The sequence below is a fragment of the Sinocyclocheilus grahami genome, unplaced genomic scaffold, assembly GCF_001515645.1.
Source record: "Sinocyclocheilus grahami isolate Dianchi unplaced genomic scaffold, SAMN03320097.WGS_v1.1 scaffold2220.1, whole genome shotgun sequence".
NCBI lineage: Eukaryota > Metazoa > Chordata > Actinopteri > Cypriniformes > Cyprinidae > Sinocyclocheilus > Sinocyclocheilus grahami.
Genome location: NW_015507399.1, coordinates 2011 through 21582, shown reverse-complemented (window position 1 = coordinate 21582; position 19572 = coordinate 2011). Strand labels below are relative to the sequence as shown.

Below are 19572 nucleotides of genomic sequence, written 5' to 3'. Positions count from 1 at the left end.
GTTTAGTTTGAGGAGTGGTAGACGACCCAAAACAAGAACTCCCTGCTGTTCTAGAGCCTGTTAGCCTGGCTGATTAAGTGTCTTCAGGCAGTATCATGATTAACATGGAACAGAAGATTCCGGTCAGGCTATGCAACATCACAGCTTCCAGTAGACCATTATCAAGGGGAGTCTGTTTGGGGGTGCTCATCGAAGCATATCCTAATGCTCAAGAGGAGGGAGAGAGAGCCTATACAGTTCCAGTCGAGGCACAGTTTTATGCAAAAGGTGGGACCTCAGTGCTACAAGACCCTAACAGTGAGCTTCCGGATGAGCACCATGTAAGAAGGGTGTCGTCACCAAACGCCCTTGACCTTCCAGAGCACCTCAGACAGTTGTTCACTTCTGCAAGTGAAACGCTCACGGAACAGCAGCAAGATATGTTAATAGCTCTACTGAGTGAACACCAAGAAGTTTTTGCAGCAACTGATGATGATCTAGTTCTCTGCTCTGCAGCACAGCATTAATACTGGAATGGCTAAGCCTGTTCGACAGCCAGTGTGACGTATCCCATTAGGGCTCTGGAATTAGGAGGAAACACATCTAAAAATGCTTGAAGCAGGTATTGTGGTTCCCTCAAGCTCTGAATGGGCATCCCCTATCATCCTCGTAAGAAAGAAAGATGGTGGGGTCCGCTGGTGCATAAATTATCGCCAGATTAATGATCTTACCATTAAGGATGCGTATCCCCTACAAAAATAAAGGAATGCCTGGATGTGCTGGGTGGCACGAAAACATTCACAACACTTGACCTTCAGTCAGGATACTGGCAGATTGAAATGAATAAAAAAGACAAATCCAAGACTGTTTTTGTGACAATGTATGGATTATATGAGTACACCAGAATGCCATTGTGAGCGGACGAAGGAATCAATCCTTCCCTCATTAATGACGTTGGGGGTGGAAGACCCTGACCAGCGTCCAGGAACGCCAGTCTTTCCTGGGTCTTTGCAATTATTACAAGGTGAGAGGTTTGTTGCCAAATTTGCTGAAGTAACTGCACCCTTGACAATGCTACTCAAAAAGGGGACTCCCTTCTCCTGGGAAGAGGAGCACCAAAAGGCTTTCGAATATCTTAAAAGGAGTCTCACGACTGCACCCATCGTGGTGTTCCCAATTACATCAGGACAGTTTGTCTTGGACACTGATGCATCCAACCAGAGCATTGGTGCAGTGCTCTCACAGTTACAGTTGGGGGAAGAGTAGGTTATCTCATTCGCCAGCTGTCTCCTCACACCAGCGGTACTGTGTCACACGTAAAGAACTCCTAGCTGTTGTTAGATTTACCAGACAGTTCCGCCACTATTTGCTGGGGTCTAATTTCATACTGAGGACAGATCACAGTAGTCTATCATGGCTATACAGGTTTAAGAGACCAGAAGGCCAACTGGCTAGGTGGCTTCAAAGTTGCAGTACAACTTTGCCATCGAGCATAGGGCAGGCACCACGCCAACGCTGATGCACTGTCCAGAAGGGCACTGGATGAGGGACCTTGTGACTGTTATCAAGCAGGAAAAGAGCTGAATAGCTTGCCATGCAAGGGCTGTTCTTACTGTCGAAAGCAGCACCATCAATGGGTCAGATTCGAGGAAGATGTTGATGATGTTATCCCCTTGGCGGTAAGACGCACACACTCCGTTAACTGTCAGAACAAGAGCACTTGCACTAACACATCCAGTCATGTGAATGAAGTAGGTGCTGGCAACCCAGATCCTTCCACAAACTGGCTGCAGCCACTGGGCCTCAAAAGTCTTAAGGAAGAACAGTTAGCTGACCCAGTCCTTTCAATTCTCCATAAATGGATGTCTGATGGTTCTTTGCCTGCTAAGGAAGAAGTTATGATGCTTAACCCAGCAGTTCGCAAGTACTGGCTGTGTTGGTCGCAAGTGAAGATGAGAGATGGTATCCTATACTACCGTTGGGACAATGTCACTGGAGGTATGTCACCTCTGCGCTTACTTGTTCCTCTTTCCCTGAAAAATGAGGTTCTCCAAGCCTGTCATAATCCAGCACAAGCAGGTCATGCAGGGGAGGAAAATACACTCATGCGCCTCCGCGGTCATTACCATTGGTACAATATGGGAAATGATGTACGCCTTTTTTGTCAAGAAGTGCCCACAGTGTAGTTCCTGTATGATCACCAGTCCAATGGGAAGGGCCAAGCTCCAGAACTACCAGGCCGGAGCACCTATGGACCAACTCCACCTTGATGTCCTAGGACCATTTCCCGAATCTAAGTCAGGCAACCATGAAATTCTCGTTATAATCGACCAGTTTACCCATTGGGTAGAGGCATTCCCTACTCCCGAACAAGGAGCTGAGACAACCGCAAAGAGGTTGGTGTTTGACTTTATTTCCCACTTTGGAGTTCCCCTTGAAATTTACACTGACCAAGGACGGAACTTCAAGAGCTCATTGTTCAATGAAGTTTGTCGCCTGTTACACGTCACCAAGACCCAGACCACACCATACCATCCAGCTTCAAATGGGCAAGTGGAAAGATTCAATAGAACATTATTGCAGATGATACAGTGTTACGTGGATTAAAGTCAGTGGAATTGGGATGAACATCTTCCTCTACTCACTGCGGTGTACAGGAGCACTGTGCATTTATAAACAGGTTTCACACCAAATCAGCTGATGCTGGGGCGAGAAGTTTTCCAGCCACATGGCATATGGCTAAGGACAGCTGAAGTTACCAGGGAAGCTAGAGAAAAACCTGAGTTTGGCTAGCTTGCAGTTCATCAAGTAGTGCGTCAGAACTTACACTCTGCTCAGATTCGCCAGAAGAAGGTCTATGACTTACGATCTTTTTTTAGTGAGGGTCAGTAGCAGGAAAAATAGGTACAGTCCAAAACTTCAAGCTCCATGGCAGGGGCCATTCGTTGTCACAGAATGCCTTGGACCAGTGCTCTACTGAGTCAAAGACAGACGAAGTGAGCGAGTGCTGCATCATGATCGTTTACAACCCTATCTAAGTGATCACATTCCTACCTGGATGCAACGGCTGCAATGGAAATACACCGGCACTGAGGAAGGCTCCAAAAACTGCCCAGGAACCTGTAGTCACTGCGGCAGAAGCATCAAATCCTTCACCCTCCGACAACTCTTTGTAAAAAGAGCCTCAGAACCTTCTCACGATGGATTCTAACAGTGATCCAGTTCCTTGTGGAAAAGAGGGGATGAAGACAAAAAGGGGGCGACTTGTTCGGGCCCCAAGTCGTTATATGGACTAACAAGAGGAGCACTGGGCAAGAGCATAAATCCCGCTGTTGTAAAGTTATGCTTTGCTAAGTAAAGTTCCTGAAACAGATTATCTTTGTTGTGAGCTTCTCTTTATGACTCCACGGACACTGATAAACTAACGTTACAGACGAGAGCACAACAATAAATAATTTGCAACTAATACCATAGATTAGAATGCAGGAAATCAGATAATCAGACTGCTACATGATGATATCTTAGTCGCCTCTGGCTTGCTTAGTTGGGGACACTTCATTTCCAGCGATATCGTTGACATGATTGCAAAGATATTATTTAAACTGAGCTGGATGTTGACATCACTGAATTCAATAATGAACTGTCTTAAACTGAAAAATTAGTGTTTACTATTGTCATTTTGCATTATTGACACTATTTTCCTAATTAATGCTGTTCAGTTGCTTTGACACAATCTGTATTGTTAAAAGCGCTATATAAATAAAGGTGACTTGACTTGACTTAATCATCAGCAAGCAACTGGCATCATCTAATCACATGTTTTCTTGCTGTTTTTGCCATAAACATAGCTACAGCAGCTAGAGAAAAGCATTGAGAAGTCAAGTGTCAAATTGCCCTACTAAAGCACTGATCACCATAATGGTGACATAAAACTATTATGTCTATTACTTTTAAACAGACAGCAACATCTAAACCTCTGTTAATCTCAATAAGACCTTTAGTAAATGTATGACAGAAATAAAGTAAATCTGGGTTATAATAAGTGAAGCTGGTAATGCTGTTTTTGGAGTCATTTAATGAAGTTGGAGCATCATAAAACAAAGGTTGGGTTTTTACTTGCAACCAACATTTGACATCTGAGCAACATTTGAGTCCACATCTGATGTCAAATGGAAAGTATCCCGCTTAAATCTTAATTAGAATGTTAGAGGATAATGTTCTAATAATGTTATCAATAAACATTTTTAGAATGTTTTTAGAGAATGTTATACTAAGTTTTAGGAGAATATTCTGGGAACTAAAATAAAACATGCCACTGAAAACATTACCAGAACATAGCATAATGTTCTTGGAACATTCTTAGAACAATAACATTCCAAGCTGGGGTACTCGTGATCTCCTCCGCATCTGGCAAATTTTTTGTTTCCCTCTACATGCTGCTGCAACATGTCCATATCTCTGACATTTATAGCACCTCAGGGGTGGAGGAACATACAGTCTTACTGCATAGCTTAGGAATCCGACATATACTCTATCGGGCAGTTTATCTTCTTCAAAACGCAGCGTAACTGAAAGGCTCTCGACTCTTTCTTTAACCCTAACAAACTTCAGCCTTCTCACCTCTTTAACCACAGCTCCTCTTATACCTTTTTGAATTTTTCATCCGAAATATCAGTCGGAATGCCAGATATTACTCCTCTTACCCATTTCTTCCTTTCTGAACATGAAACCTTCTGACCTAGCAATTTAATCCAAGAGCTGCCTTTTGTTGACTACCATCATTTCGTATTATGAGTAATTTACCATCCCTCAAATTTTTGGCACATTCAATCTGTCCAATTGATTCCATTATAGCTTTGGCAATTTTCAATGATTTGATTATACCAATAGCACCTGATTCAAACTTCAACATTACCTTATATTCCTGCTTCCTAATTCTTGTAGAATGCTGCCCTTTACCATCACTATCTGTTCACGAGGTCTTAGTCCAACTCTTTTTCTTCCTTTTCTGTTTTTCCACAATTGACCAATTCAAATTGCTCCCACCTTTCCTTTCCCCTCCATATGCTTTATATTCCATCTCAGATTCACTTCCGGAAACTGCGCTACTTTCTTCCATCAACGAACCAGTCACGGCTCAGTGTTGCCAATCCGTCCGCTCTCTCCGATCAGCACGAATGTCGCAGTAGGACATCCGGGGATTTCTCTCCTTATGAATACTGAGGTTTCAAACGTAATTCATTTTTCACATACTCTTTTCTCCTACTATATAGTAGGTAAGTAGGCATATTAGGATGCAAATTAAGTATATGTACGTCCGAATTAGTGCACCAGCCAGGTAATTCTCGCCTACTCTTTTATGAATACTTATGATTCAAACATACTTATTCGCTCGCCTACTGCTTTTTGCCTACTATATAGTATGGAAGTATGCGGTTTCGAACACAGCCTTCTTTATCTTGATGTGTCCATGCCTGAAAAAAAAATGAGTGTGTTGCACCATGTGTGTGTCTCTTCCATTAAGATCGCACATACAGGGGTCGTTCACATGTCGCATCATTTGCGCGCTCAAGTTCGTTATGAGAAAGGAGAATGAGAAGAAACAACGCGGCTAGCATTTTCCACTCATTTTTAGGCACGACATTTGAACGGCCCCTAGAGCGGGATTTATACTTTTGCCTAGCTCTTGTACTGGCAAATTGTAATTCTCGATGGTTTTGGAGGACAATTACTCCTCGTCGCCCCCTGTCGTTTCAAAGAATAGCTCAACGGTGAACGCGACAAGTATAAAATTAAATTCATTGTTGCATATGACTTTTACCTACAACATGTAAGCAGGGGTGGGAGGGTCACTTTTAAAATGTATTCCATTACAGTTACAAATTACTTCATAAAAAAAAGTATTCAGTAACATAATCCAAGTACCACAATATAAATGTAATGTAATCTGATTACTTTTGGATTCCTTCAAGTCACATATAAAGTAAAAAATATATATATCAGAGTACTCTTAATTATGACTTTAAAATTAAAACTAATAAAAACTATAGTAAAAACTATTGAAACTATTACAAATCGTGTCTTGTTTCACCATCTACACCATCTAGATATTACAGCCTGTATATATATGCAGACATCTAGTGGCTATACAGTGTAGTATTACAGTTTTATTTTTATTACTTTTATTTTTTATTTTGCTTTAAGTCAAGTCAAGTCAAGTCAAGTCAACTACCGAATGCATCTCGAAGGTGTCCTCACCGGCACTCAAAGGTAGACACACATCCGCCATTAAAGCAAGTAACAGTGAGTAAAAACCTTTAACATCTACAAGAAAAAATAAATATAGATTATACACATAAAATTACACCATATACATGTACATGCACAACCTACATGTTGAAATGTATGCGAAATGCTGTGATGTTTATTTATTTCATTTACTGAGAGGGGACTCTCATGTTAATTTATTCCTCATATGGCTTGTTAACTGAGGTTACAGAGTATTTGTCATATAAAAAGAGAATATATAGTGTGTTGGATTGGTCCAGACGCTACACTGATGACCAGCAGAAACACATGAGGACCAGGATCCGTCATCTCCACACACTTTTGTATCTCAGCCTGCATTTGGCCTCTTGTCATCGATGGATCAAACAGTCCTGGAGTGTCGATCACTGAGATGTTTCTTCCACACACACCTGCTTCTTGTTTCTCACAAGTTTGACTGCCTGATGGGAGACATGTATTGATTTTGAATGCATCTCTGCCCAGGATGGTGTTTGCTGTCGAGCTCTTTCCAAAATCCCGGTTCCAAGAAGAATGATCCTTAGATCGGACACTGTGAAGACAAACAGTTTACTAACAACGTACCTTATTAAAAAGAGGTGTGAATGATCAAAATACACACTATACAAGTTATGAACTGCAAAATATTGACCTTTTATTAAATTATTTTCTGGTGTCTCTTTCTTCTCCTGCCTGATCAAACACATTTCATGTTTCACTTTGATTTCCTTCTGGATATCCTTTTTCACTCTCATTTGTTGCTCTTTGGTCTTTCTGAACAATGTTTTATCTACTCTTCTTCTCTGATCAGATGTTCTGCTCTGTTGTCTTCTCTGTTCTTCTCTTTCTCTTGGCTTGTTATTTGTTCCTCTACACTGATCTTCTCTTTTCCATCTTTTTGTTTCATTCTTCTCTCATCTTGACTGTTCTTCACATAGACCTCTTTAACATAATATTCTCGTCCGTTCTTCCTCACCACTTCATCAATGTTCTCCAACAGGCTTGCGATCTGCTTCCTATCTCTCTTGTTTTTATGAATGATCACGTGACATTTCTCTTCACAGAAGCTCAGCCGTTCCGAGTTTTTTCTGTCCAGCCTGAACTCGATCCATTCTCATTTGGACATCGCCTTTCTTCCCGTGAACAGCACCATGGTGAACCTGAAATGTCCTTCCCAAAGTGCTCATAAATCTTTTTTACGGTCTTCACCACGTCTTCTATGAATCTGTCTAGTCGGATGAGGAGCAGGAACACGTGAGGACCAGGATGAGAGAGATACAGACTCTTCGTCATCTGCTTCTTCAGCTCTTCATCAGTGAGACGTGTGTTGAAGAATCCTGGCGTGTCGATGATGGAGATGTTTCTGTCTTCTACTCTTCCTCTCTGTATCTCAGTCTCTGTGGTTCTGCTTTCTTTAAATGCCTCTCGACCCAGTATTATGTTCCCTATTGAATTCTTTCCAGCTTCACTTCTTCCGATTAGCACCATCCTCAGCTCTTGTACAGCAGGTGGTTCATCGAACTCTGGGAAACAGTAAGAAATAAATGCTATAGATACCATAAGGTAGTATAGCAGAAAACTGTAAAGGTTTGGATCATGAAAAGTGTGTTACACAATAAAACAGGTGATTAGATGTGTGTTGTTAAATAATAAGAGAAACTGGTGACTGTATGTTCTATAAATTGGTGGGAAAAAACTGTTAAAGTTATGTATTTCTTAATGTTTAATAAAAAATACATTTATTTTCTAATTTTTAAAATATATATCAAGCAGAGATAGAGAGAGAGAAAGAGAAAGAGAGAGATTTAGATTTTTAATAATAAACTTTATTCAATCATAAAAGAGACATAGATACTCAAATCCACACAAGACCAAAGATTAACTCCTCCTCCACCACCGTACAAAAACAGAATTGTAACACCACGGTAGCTTAAAAGTTTCTGTCTTTCATTGCTTTATAATACTTAAATTCCACAACTATTCGTGACTTAACAAATGCCTTAAACAAAGATGTAATCTCTTGACCACACCTGTTTTCCATTCTGTTTTTCCTTGTTTTATAAATGACAAGCTTTGCCTGTCCGAACAGAAAATTGAGCAACTGCCATTTAATCTTTTGCTTTTGATTGTACCCCGCCCCAAAAATAAAAACATCCCGTGTAAACTTTCCCCCACATTTACCACATAACAAATCCAACAAATTAAAAAAGCATTTGAGAGAGAGAGAGAGAGAGAGAGAGAGAGAGAGAGAGATGTAGAATACATGTACTTCCACAGCTGATCACAAACTGAACATCAATACCAATAAGCTTCCAACAGTGGGTGTGTTCTCTTACAGAGACAGTGTCTTAAATACCAACACATAATCCACAAACATTACATGAGGAACTAAAGTATAAAATAAAGACAGGAAAATATACTATCATATATTATAAAACTCAAAATATGACATCAGTACATTATGGTCCATGTACAGTAACGTCAAATGACAAGAAAAGACACTTCAAACGTGAAGTAATAATATTTTTGATAAAATATTTACAAAGACTACCTTTTTTTCTTTAGAACGACATGCATAATAATCATTCACAGAATATGTATGATGAAAATATTTAAGTAAATTAGCTCTTGTAAAATAAAAAAAAAACTAAATCTTGTAAAAAAAAAAAAGAAAAAAACAGTTGTCAAAATGTTTGCTTATACTATAACAATTTGACTCAATCACATTCATATCAGCCTAAAATGACACATCTAAAAACACACATATATATATATAAATAAATAAATGTTTTTTTGTTGTTGTTGTTTATGTGAAGATCTGTATAGTCAGAAATCACCCATTTTAACTGTGTGTAAAACAAATTATAGTCCTTGAGATCAACTAAAGTCTAGTTAAACAGGTTTTGCCATGTACGTTTCTCTAACATTCTCTACATTGATTATCATTTCAGTTTGCTAAAGCATGGTGAATAAACGGAAGTCCATGAACCGAATTCGTGACACATACATTCAAACATACCTGTGTGTTCTGGATTCATTTCTCTATGTTGATTTGGCTGATATCTTTAAATTTCAGAGGAGTAATTCAGTATCTCAGTGTGAATTCAGTGAAAGAATGAAGGTATTTGAGCTCAAGCTGTTGTGACAGTGAAACTCCCTCTATTGTGATCAACTAATGACATTAAAGTGAGTAACACTGTGATGTGATTGAACATTTTCTGTTTTTTTACGAAACCACATTTGAAGGTAACTTAACACAGTCAAATGCATTATTATTATTGTTGTTGTTGTTGTTGTTATTATTATTATTATTATTATTATTATTAATTCAGTCAATTTCATCAGCAGTAACTTTTTTTTCCCTTTTGAAATTTTATAATCATCTTTATAGTCTTTATAGTCAAAGTTCACATCTCTGAGCAGTAATTTTAGTCACATAATGGAGTAAAACACAAAGGGGGTCATCTCTGGGCTCTTTTCAGTGCTCCACACTTCAGCACACGTTAAACCTGCTGAACAAACACACTGAACGACATCTGAAGATGTCTGTAGTTTACTGACGTCGCAAAATGCAATAAAAAAACATTTCTGAGTGGATATTGGAGTATGTTTTACAAGAAAATAGCATTTCTACTTACAACTATCATATTTAATTTAATTTCATGTTACATGCCTTTTTTCAGTGTGCAGGCAGAGTAAAGATTTTAGACGTAACTTGCAAAAAAAATAAAAAATGTAGACAAACCTATTATGCTGAAAAATCTATTAAAATAAACCATCACAAAAATGTATATATTAAAAATCAAAAGAACTGCTGATGAGTAATTTACAGTGGTGATGGAGCCACGAACAGTATAAATGCTTGAACAGGAATTCACAAATTTCTCTCCGTTTTCACATCGATTGTGTGGTAAAGTGCAACGCGCTCTACAGGTCACACTCTTACAACAGCATATTGCACATGATACATGCATAATGCACACCATATGGGTTAATTTGATGATGACATTCTTCATACTTTTATTTTGAGTCTCCTTATAGTCCTGCTCAGTGTTCAGGAGTTCAATGACCTGAGAACAATCTTCATCTTTGGTGTTAAAAATCGAAATCTTCCTGAATGCTGATGAACTAATGACTTCAGTGTTTGACATTCTCCCAGATAATCCTCCACCGGCACATGTAACTGATCTGCATGAGTAAAGAGTGCTACCCAGATAGCAGACCAACAGTGAATCACCAATGATTCAATGTTGAAATTCAACATGGGCTTTTCCTCAACAACAACAACAACAATTACAAATAGATTAAAAAGAACACAAAATTACTATCACCACATATTTTACATCAAATCAATAGTGAAATCATATAAAATAAATTTTCTTTATGAACAGCATATGACAGTAAATCATGTCCATTTTGACTTCTTTCAATCAGAGACCATGCAGGGCTGCAGATAACATGATTTTGAACCAAGAAGTCATCAACTCCAAAACTGTTGATAAAACAACTCCACAAACAGCATTACCAGCTTTACTTATTACAGACTTTCTGTCAGACATCTATGAAAGCTCTCAGTGAAAATTACAGAGGTTTAGATGTTGATGCTTTAGTGAAACATTTGTTTGAAGTAACCATTAAAGCAATCAGTGTTTGCTTTAGCTAACTTCTTAAGTTATTGTGTTTCCTGCAACATTTCTTCTAAAGGTTTGATTAATTTATTAGCTACGTTGAACAGCACTATGGTGAATCTCTTAACATCTTCTCCAAAGTTTTTCAGAATCCATTGGACTGTGTTTTGCTCTTCCTCTGTCAATCTACCCAGTCTGATGACCAGCAGAAACACATGAGGACCAGGAGCAGACATCTGCAAACTCTTCTCAATCTCAGCCTTCACATGTTTTTCAGTCATGGACGTGTGAAACAGCCCAGGTGTGTCAATCACTGAGATGTTTCTACCCTCCACATGTCCCTCATGTTTCTCACACTGTTGAGTTTTACTTTAAAGACATCTCTGCCCAGTATCGTGCTTCCTATTGAACTCTGTCCTGATCCAGTTTTACCCAGAAGAACAATCCTCAGGTCTCCTTCCACTGTGAAACAAAGATTAAAATAAACTATTATTTGGAAAGCTGTTCAACAGTTCACTGATTATGAAATCTTTATATACTATACAAATAAAGGCTTCTGAATACTGTTGTTCATTTACAGAGTAAACAGGACACGTTTATACCCTACATATTAAGATTTTCTCTCTGTTTCCTGAGATCTTCCTGAACTGCTGCATCCTTACCTCTCAGATATTGTGTTTTCTTTTCACTCACATCCTCTTGTTTCGTCTCATTATCGGCTTTGATTCTGCTTTCTTTGCTTTTGGTTTTTATTTCCTTCTCTTGATTTATCCCTCCTCTCTCTTCTTGTCTTTCCCTCACCGGCTCGTGTTTCATTCTCTCTTCTTCTTGTTTCAGTCTCTTTTCATCCTTTTTTTTTAAAATCTCTCTTTCTGCTTACGTTTTCTCTGATTCTTCAGGTAGATCTCATTGCTGTAGTGTTGTCCTCCATTGTTCTTCACCATTTCATCAGTACCCTTCAGGAGCTTTATGATTTGACTCAGATCACATTCATCATTGCTGTTCATTGCATGACATCTTCCCTCAAAGTAGTTCAGTATTTTCTGTGTTTCTTCACTGTCAATGATTTGATTAAATTCTCTTTTGGAGACTTTTTCTCATCCAATAAACAGCACCATGGTGAATAAAAACGCTGCTTCTCCAAAGTTCTCCTGAATTTGCTGGACAATGTTCCTCTGCTCCTCTCTGAAGGTGTCCAGGTTGATGACGAGCAGGAACACGTGAGGACCCGGATCAGAGAGATACAGACTCTTCATCATCTGCTTCTTCAGCTCTTCATCAGTGAGATGAGTGTTGACGAATCCTGGCGTGTCGATGATGGAGATGTTTCTGTCTTCTACTCTTCCTCTCTGTATCTCAGTCTCTGTGGTTCTGCTCTCTTTAAATGCCTCTCGACCCAGTATTGCATTTGCTGTTGGACTCTTTCCAGCTCCACAGTCTCCCAATAACATGATCCTCAGCTCGTTTAAATCAGATGCTTCATCGGGCTCTGAAATAAACACAGAAATAATTGTCAGAGGAAGGTTTTGGACTTAATTCTCAGTAGGTAAAGGCTAATGATTGTCACAAAGACCTTTAAGAAGATGTGAAGAATTGTAAGGAAGATTAAACGATTATTTCCCCCTCTCTCTCCCTGTAGCCAACAACGTTTTTTTGATTTGTGTGTCTGAACTTTACTTTTGTTTGCCTGTATTTTTTTATTATTATATATTTTTTTTTTACATGCTTTTGTTTTATGTCATGCTAATGTGGTTTCTAAATATTGTTGTCAATACGTAGAGAGAAGTGCGGACTTACTAATTCGTTCCCTCGATTTGCTAAATCGTGCACACGATTTATAAATCAAGAGAACGAATTAGTAAATTGTGCGCACGATTTAGCAAATCGAGGGAACGAAATAGTAATCGTGTGCACAATTTAGTACATTGAGGGAACGAATTAGTAAATTGTGCACACTATTTATTTATTTTGTCTTGCATGTCACGTGCAGGGCTCCGTAGAGAAGCCTTCAAATAAACAGTACAAAAAAAGCCACTTGTGTCTACTAGCATTTGTATCAAGATATTAAGAGGAGTCAGTGACTGTATATGTTCCATAATTTGGTGACCAAAAAAACAAACAGAAAACACTCTATAAAAAGCATCTTCATGTGTCCTTACAAAATGTTTATTTTCTTATTTCCAGAATAGATAACAGAAGCAAACAAATGACGTTGTAGGAAAACCATATACTGCTACAGCTGATCACAAAATAAAATTCATGCCAAAGTACCACCTTCTGTTAAAGAAACATTATCTTAAAATCCACAGAGATAAACAAGCTGCAACCCTATAGGACAAATGGTTTGGAGAATAGATGGGTGGATAATCAACAGACATTACATTCATAACTAAAGCATAAAATAAACACAGGAAAATGCACTATTATTGTATATTATTAAAATCAAAATGCAAGCCATATGACAGTACAGTGATATCTAGATGACAGGAAAAAGACATTTCAAAGACAGAGCAGTTTCTTATATTTCTGATCAAAGATTTATAAACCTTTTTATCTGAACAATGTGCACAAATAATTTATTTGAATAAATTACAGGACAAAAATATAGAAGCAACTGGGCTCTTACAAACTTTAAGTCAAAGAGTTTATAATTGCCAATGTTCTCACAAATCATGTTCTGCTGTGTTATTTCAGTTGATTTCATCTAAGGCTGTGTCTGAAGTCAGTTGTAGTTCTTGTGTTTCTCTTTTCTTCAGTGATTCTGCTTGTTAACAGCAGCTGTTCATCATTGCCTGAATTTGCAATTTGACTCAGTCACTTCAGCTTAAACTGATTTGTCTAAAAACATAATGATTTATTGATATATTGATATTTACCAACTAAACCCCTGGTGCAAATACAGACACATCTAGATTATGTTTTGTTGTTTGTGAAGATATTTTCAGAACTGTATCATCCATTTTAACAGTGTGTAAAAAGTCACTGAGATCAGCTACAATCTAGTCAAACAGGTTTTGCTATGTGCAGTTTTTATTTTTTGGGGAAAAAAAATCTACAATTACTATAATATCAGTTTGCTATAATATAGCACATTAATTCAAACACACCTGTATGCTCTGGATTCATTTCTCTGTGCTGGTTTGCCTGATATCTGTAAGTTTCCCAGCAGTAGATCAGTTTCTGTGAGAGAATGAAGGTGTTTGAGCTTGAGCTGTCGTGACTGTGAAACTCCCTCTATTGTGGTGAACTAATGACAATAAAACACTGTGACATGTGATTCAAAGGCTTTCTAACACAATGTTTGGTGACATGTTGTTGTTTTATCTGTGGGATGCAGGTTGATTTAACAAGTCTCCCAATTGTATCCTCTTGATTAAAAAAAAAATCATAAAATAAGCTTTTATTCCAACATTTACTCTCATATCCAGCCCTGTGAAAAGCATGATGGGAAGGGGAAATCCTGTTCCACAACTAAAATAATTTCTCAACCCAAATGAATTAGGTAAAGTGATTGAAAAGAATTGTGTTGTACTAACTTAATTTACTTCAGTCACATGTTGAAACAAGTTCTTTCAAAATTACAGTATTGAGATGAACCAAAACACAACCGTTTCAAGTCAGTTTAACACAATGCAATTGTTTGAATGAGAAACACTGTGCTACTGACCATGTGAAATAAATATGTATTAGGTTACTAGGACGAAAAATAATGTATTTTTCTAAACAATGTGTTTGGGATTTTCCTGATATATATATATATATATATTGCATGGCTATAAACGCTTCTTTGTTGCACGTTGTTTGGGGCTATTAAAATTTTTTTGCATATAGGCCCAGGCTGACTACATACTGCCTCTAAATGTAAATGTACAGTTCAAAGCTCTTTAAAGGAAGTACGAGTGCAAACTCAATTATCTGAAAAACTGAGGCACAATATCAGTAATCAGCATCCCTGAACACTTGGAGCTTTTGCACTCAACATTTATTGAATCTTTCATACTTGATCTACTAGACCAATGAATGTATTCCATAAAGCAGGTTAACTGACTACACAGTATATTACAGGGATAAACTGTGAGACAACCAACTAGGGCAACAAAACATTTATTCAGTGAGAGCACAGGCATTGAAAATAATCCAAACAAAACAAACAATTCTGCAAGAGCACAATGTGCAATCTCAAAAATGACTTCATTATGCTTTCCACTCACTGCTAATGTCTTCATTATCAGTTCTGTGTTTCAGTGTTTATAGTGGGGAAATGCTCCTGATCACTAGTCAATCTTTCAGTGATATTTTCAGCGCAACACTGGTGCCTATTTGTCAGGAGTATTACTATTTGACTATAATCAGTTGTACGTTTGTTTGCTTTGTAAATTTGATTAGATGTTGATTAGATGCAGGCAAAACATATAAACTAAGAAAGGAGGTATAAAAAAATTATAAAAAGTATTTCTCATAGATAGATTTGTATGAAATCCTTGTCAGGGCTGCACAAAGCTTAGCTGCACGTCTCCGCTAACTTCCAAAACATCAATCTCCTCCAGTTTAGTGTGGCGATGGCTGTAAGTGTGAGTTTGTTCACCATTGACAAACACCTGATACTGATGACGACTGCAGAAAATGGTGACCTGAAATGCCCATACAAGACAAAGATGTGAAATCCTCCAACAATGCAAAGATTAAAAACAGCCTTCCCCCAAAATCTAATGTACAGGGATTTCCTTGTGTAGCAATGGGATATTTCAAAACACTGCTTCTTGAAGCTTCGAAACGTTTGCAAATCATTTGTTTAGAACCATTCCTATCAAACTGCCAAAGTTACGTGATTACAGTAAATGAGGCTTCGTTACGTCACAACTGTTTCAGAATTTTCAATGGTTTGCCGTTGTCGGGAGACGATGATCTGTAAATGAAATTAAATGTATAGGCATTTTTTATGACACATTTGTATAAGGAAAAGGAAGAGTTGTAGTAATCAATGTCTTACTAGCCTGATTGGCTAAGCCCTCCATAAAACAAACAAAGCAAGCCCTGCAAACTGGTAAAATATCACATAAAGGCACTTCTTTGTGTATGTTACTGATTTGTTAATTGATCGTAATAGGTTACACTTTCAATAAAACATTTGCAGTTGGTTTGTAAAAGCTGTTTTTATGCATATTGTGGCATGAGGTTGTGTTGCATTTACACCATTTTGACCAGAAGGCATCATCAGTGTGTGGTGTTCAAAGTACTTCAAAAAAGTGAGTCATTTTGCAAAGCAGTTAGTTCAGTTGATTCAAAGATTTGTTTTTCCTATCATTAGTCTTGTGTATTTACAATTATATCAGCAATGTCCATTTGAACAAAGTGTTTGTACTGTGTATGCACCTACCTGCAGCGGTTGCCCTTTTTTAAACGGCATAACCTCAGATTGCTCCTCTTCACCCCATTTTCCATCCCCATAAGTGTTGCACAAAACCAGATTCTCATCAAAACCAGCATTGTAGACAAATGCAATTCCAGCTTTGTGCCGCAGACTAATCACTACTCTGTTGGAGAAAGAAAAGATATAGAAATCACATCTTGAAAAAGCATCTCAAAATTCCATTGATCAGATGCCATTATGACATTAGACAATATTAAAAACTATTTTAAAACATAAGCTGTGTAATGTGCATCAGAGAGAAATGACATTGTCAAACCTATTCGCTTGGGGATTGATAAATCCTTGGATGATGATGACTTTGCCAAGCTGTAGTCCACCATGAATGATGCTTTTATATGGGACTGTCTGATTGTGGGTGAAAATAATGAAAGATAATAAATTACAATGTTATACTTTGTAGCACAGCAAATATTTAGTCTCTTGTTGAACTTTGTCAAATCCACTTCAGATAATCCCTAACAATTCACTGTATGACATACTTAAAAAATGTAATTAAATACTAAAAAAAAAAAGATTTTTGTGAGACTTTTTATAGAGATATTTAGCAATATAGAGCTCTGTACAAAACTGGCCTAAACGATCCATTTCTGAAAAAGATATCTGATCTTCAATCGCCAGAGCGTGCAAGAGAGACACAGGGAAGAAAACTAGAAAATTAGAGCTATACATTTTAACATGCATTTAAAAGTTTAGAGATTTACATCAACTATTTGCCTTCACCATATATGTCCGATAACTTACAAAGGATCCTTGTCGTTGATGGGACTGTAAATGAAAATAAATGTAGATATTTAGGACAGGAACACAAAAATAAAATAAAATAAAATAAAATAAAGATTGTAGGGCTGTCAAATCGATTAATCATGATTAATCACATACAAAAACAAAAACGAAATTTTAGTGTTTACATAAAATATAAATTCACACACACTCATGTATATATTTAAGACATATCTCACCACAAGATACTGGAAGGCAACTAATTTCACTTCCATATTTCCACTCACATGGATTCGGTCCACCCATGAGAACGGCATACGGTGCTTGTACTCTGAGAAGGGTTTCCCGTTGGTACTTATCTAGAAAAAGCCAAAAGTATTCTCATTCTTCTGATTCATCAAGAAAGACCTGTAGTGGTGGTGGATGAAAGGGCATGTAAGAATAAAACTGTTTACAGACAGTAAAGCACCTGGTATGAGCTCAGTGTGACGAGGATCTGCAGAGCAAACATCTGGCCTCTCGGGAAGGGAGTTTCGTACTTGCGTTCCTCTGAGCCCCATCTACCTCTCTGAAGGGTGTTGTGCATTACGTACTCAGATCCTCCTTCATAGCGTGGATTAAAGTGCAGAGCAATATCAGACCCGTACTTGAGGTCCACCTGGAATCTGCAATAGAGAGAGCTAATCTATAGAACTATAGAACTGTAATAAAATATAGTGATGACTAACATCTGATGTTTTTTTAAATACCACAGAATTATGTACTTTCAAAATACATTCAATTATCATGCTTAAACTGCTTAGTTAAATAATTTGCATTTGCTACTTTGACTCTCACTCACTCTAAAAAGAAATTCAAGGGATCTTTTACCAGAACTTAAAACTTAAAAAAAGTATATGGTTGCACGTTAAAAATTGTGATTTATCTGCTTGATTAAACCTTTTAAGTTTCAAACATAATTTTGAGTTCTTTTGACACAATGTGGATCATTACAGCAACTTAATATTGTGCGTAATTTAAATTAAAATGCCTGTATTTTATTTATTTATGTTTTTTATTGATTAATAAAATTTCAAAAAATATGCTGTATAAGTTTGCTAATTTGCAAACTAGCATGCTTTCATAGGACTGGATGATGTGGGTAAATGTTGAAATCAAGTTTTATTTTACGTGTTTTTAGTGAAGGGAAAGACTTGTAAGTGTTTAAAGCTGTTATATTTGACATTTAATGTGTTTCAAGTTTTTGTGTTTACCATTGTGCTGAAAAGTAGAGCTTATGGTTATGAAGTTTTGAGTCAATTAAATCATATGCTTTGCAAAATGATTCTTGTTTTTTGAAGCATTTGAAATATCTCACGATGGCAGTTGCTGAAGAAAGAAGTTAAACTTTGAATTGTTAAATTCAAGCTCGAAACACTGCGTGTGGCAACATCCTCTGGTGAAAATATTGTAAAAGCAATGCAAACTCAGCCCAAACATAAAAACACATTTTACAAAACAATTGCAAATGTTTTAATGAAAGTGTAATGTTTAAAAAAAATAAAATAAATGCAAATCATTAAATACCATTAATTACCAAGCGCATAAATGCCAGCAGACTGTTACTCACCTGTCTGCATCTGACAAAACTCGTCCACATACAGTAATACTCGTTCCCTCTTGCAGTCCTCCCTGGATCAGTCTAGTGAATGGCACACTCTGTGTGAAAATATATAGATATCCCATAAAATGAGTGCTTGTTCATCTTCATGCATCCATTTGTTCAAAGTCATTTTATTTTAGCATTATTAAAGAGAATTAATGAAAACTCTCCCCACAATAGACCATCTTTTCAACATCTTTAAAAATAAATTATAAATCAGTTTTAAAATAATAGGTCACTTACCGGGTTGAAAAATGGTAGTTGCTGATACAGTGCCATTGTGCCAGATCTTGCGCTCCAGTTTTAAAGCTGTTCTTCAATGTCCAGCATCTAGCTAATCTGATTTCAGCTCTACTTACAGGTTGCAGTCTCTTTATTAAAACTACAATCAAAGTTAATGTTCAACGTCTATTTATGCATCACACTCATGATGTTCAGCCTTTCTGTTTGTTCACAAACATCAATAAGGACCACTGGCACACTGACAGAATCTAGTGGAGTGAGAGAAAAATTCATTCATACAATTTATATTTTCTGCCTCAGGATAATTTAAGTTATTTAGATTAGTTCAAATGGACTTTTCAGCTGTTAGTCCCATTCAAACTGAGATTCTAGTTAAATACAGTTACTTTTTTTAAAGTAAATTTCAGTTCTTTGTATTTTTGTATGTTTTTATATATACATTTACAATCGGAGGGGTTGTAATGAAGAAAATGATGTTCAAATCCATTAGCTTTAACACTTGGTAAGATTAGATTAAATGTGTTTAACTGACATGTTTTACCCAAGGCCTGTTTCATAAAACAAGTTTACCACATAAGCCAGGTTTATTTCAGTTAGTCTGACTTATTGTCATTTGATTTGGTTCAAAATAAGTCAGAATAACT

At 37.2% G+C, this 19572-nt stretch overlaps 1 protein-coding gene and 2 pseudogenes across 4 annotated transcripts; all 3 read right to left on the bottom strand.

The window, feature by feature from the left end:
• Positions 1-7054: 7054 nt before the first annotated feature.
• LOC107574422 (GTPase IMAP family member 4-like) lies at positions 7055-11173 on the bottom strand (annotated as a pseudogene).
• Positions 11174-11715: 542 nt separating this feature from the next.
• On the bottom strand, positions 11716-14018 carry LOC107574420 (GTPase IMAP family member 7-like; annotated as a pseudogene).
• Positions 14019-14857: 839 nt separating this feature from the next.
• Positions 14858-19083, bottom strand: LOC107574424 (galectin-9-like). 4 transcript variants are annotated; one of them, XM_016260864.1, is made up of 8 exons: positions 18929-19083; positions 18653-18741; positions 17513-17723; positions 17331-17402; positions 17065-17088; positions 16580-16668; positions 16270-16426; positions 14858-15523 (listed from the first exon to the last, which is right to left on the bottom strand). In XM_016260864.1, exons 1-8 carry the CDS (start codon positions 18962-18964, stop codon positions 15377-15379), a joined length of 825 nt encoding a protein of 274 aa, XP_016116350.1. In that variant the 5' UTR covers positions 18965-19083; the 3' UTR covers positions 14858-15376. The 4 variants fall into 4 exon arrangements, with proteins under 4 accessions (XP_016116350.1, XP_016116347.1, XP_016116349.1 ...); XM_016260861.1 differs by having other exon boundaries at positions 17283-17402; positions 18929-19082; XM_016260863.1 differs by having other exon boundaries at positions 17283-17402; positions 17513-17708; positions 18929-19081.
• Between the last annotated feature and the right edge of the window lie 489 nt (positions 19084-19572).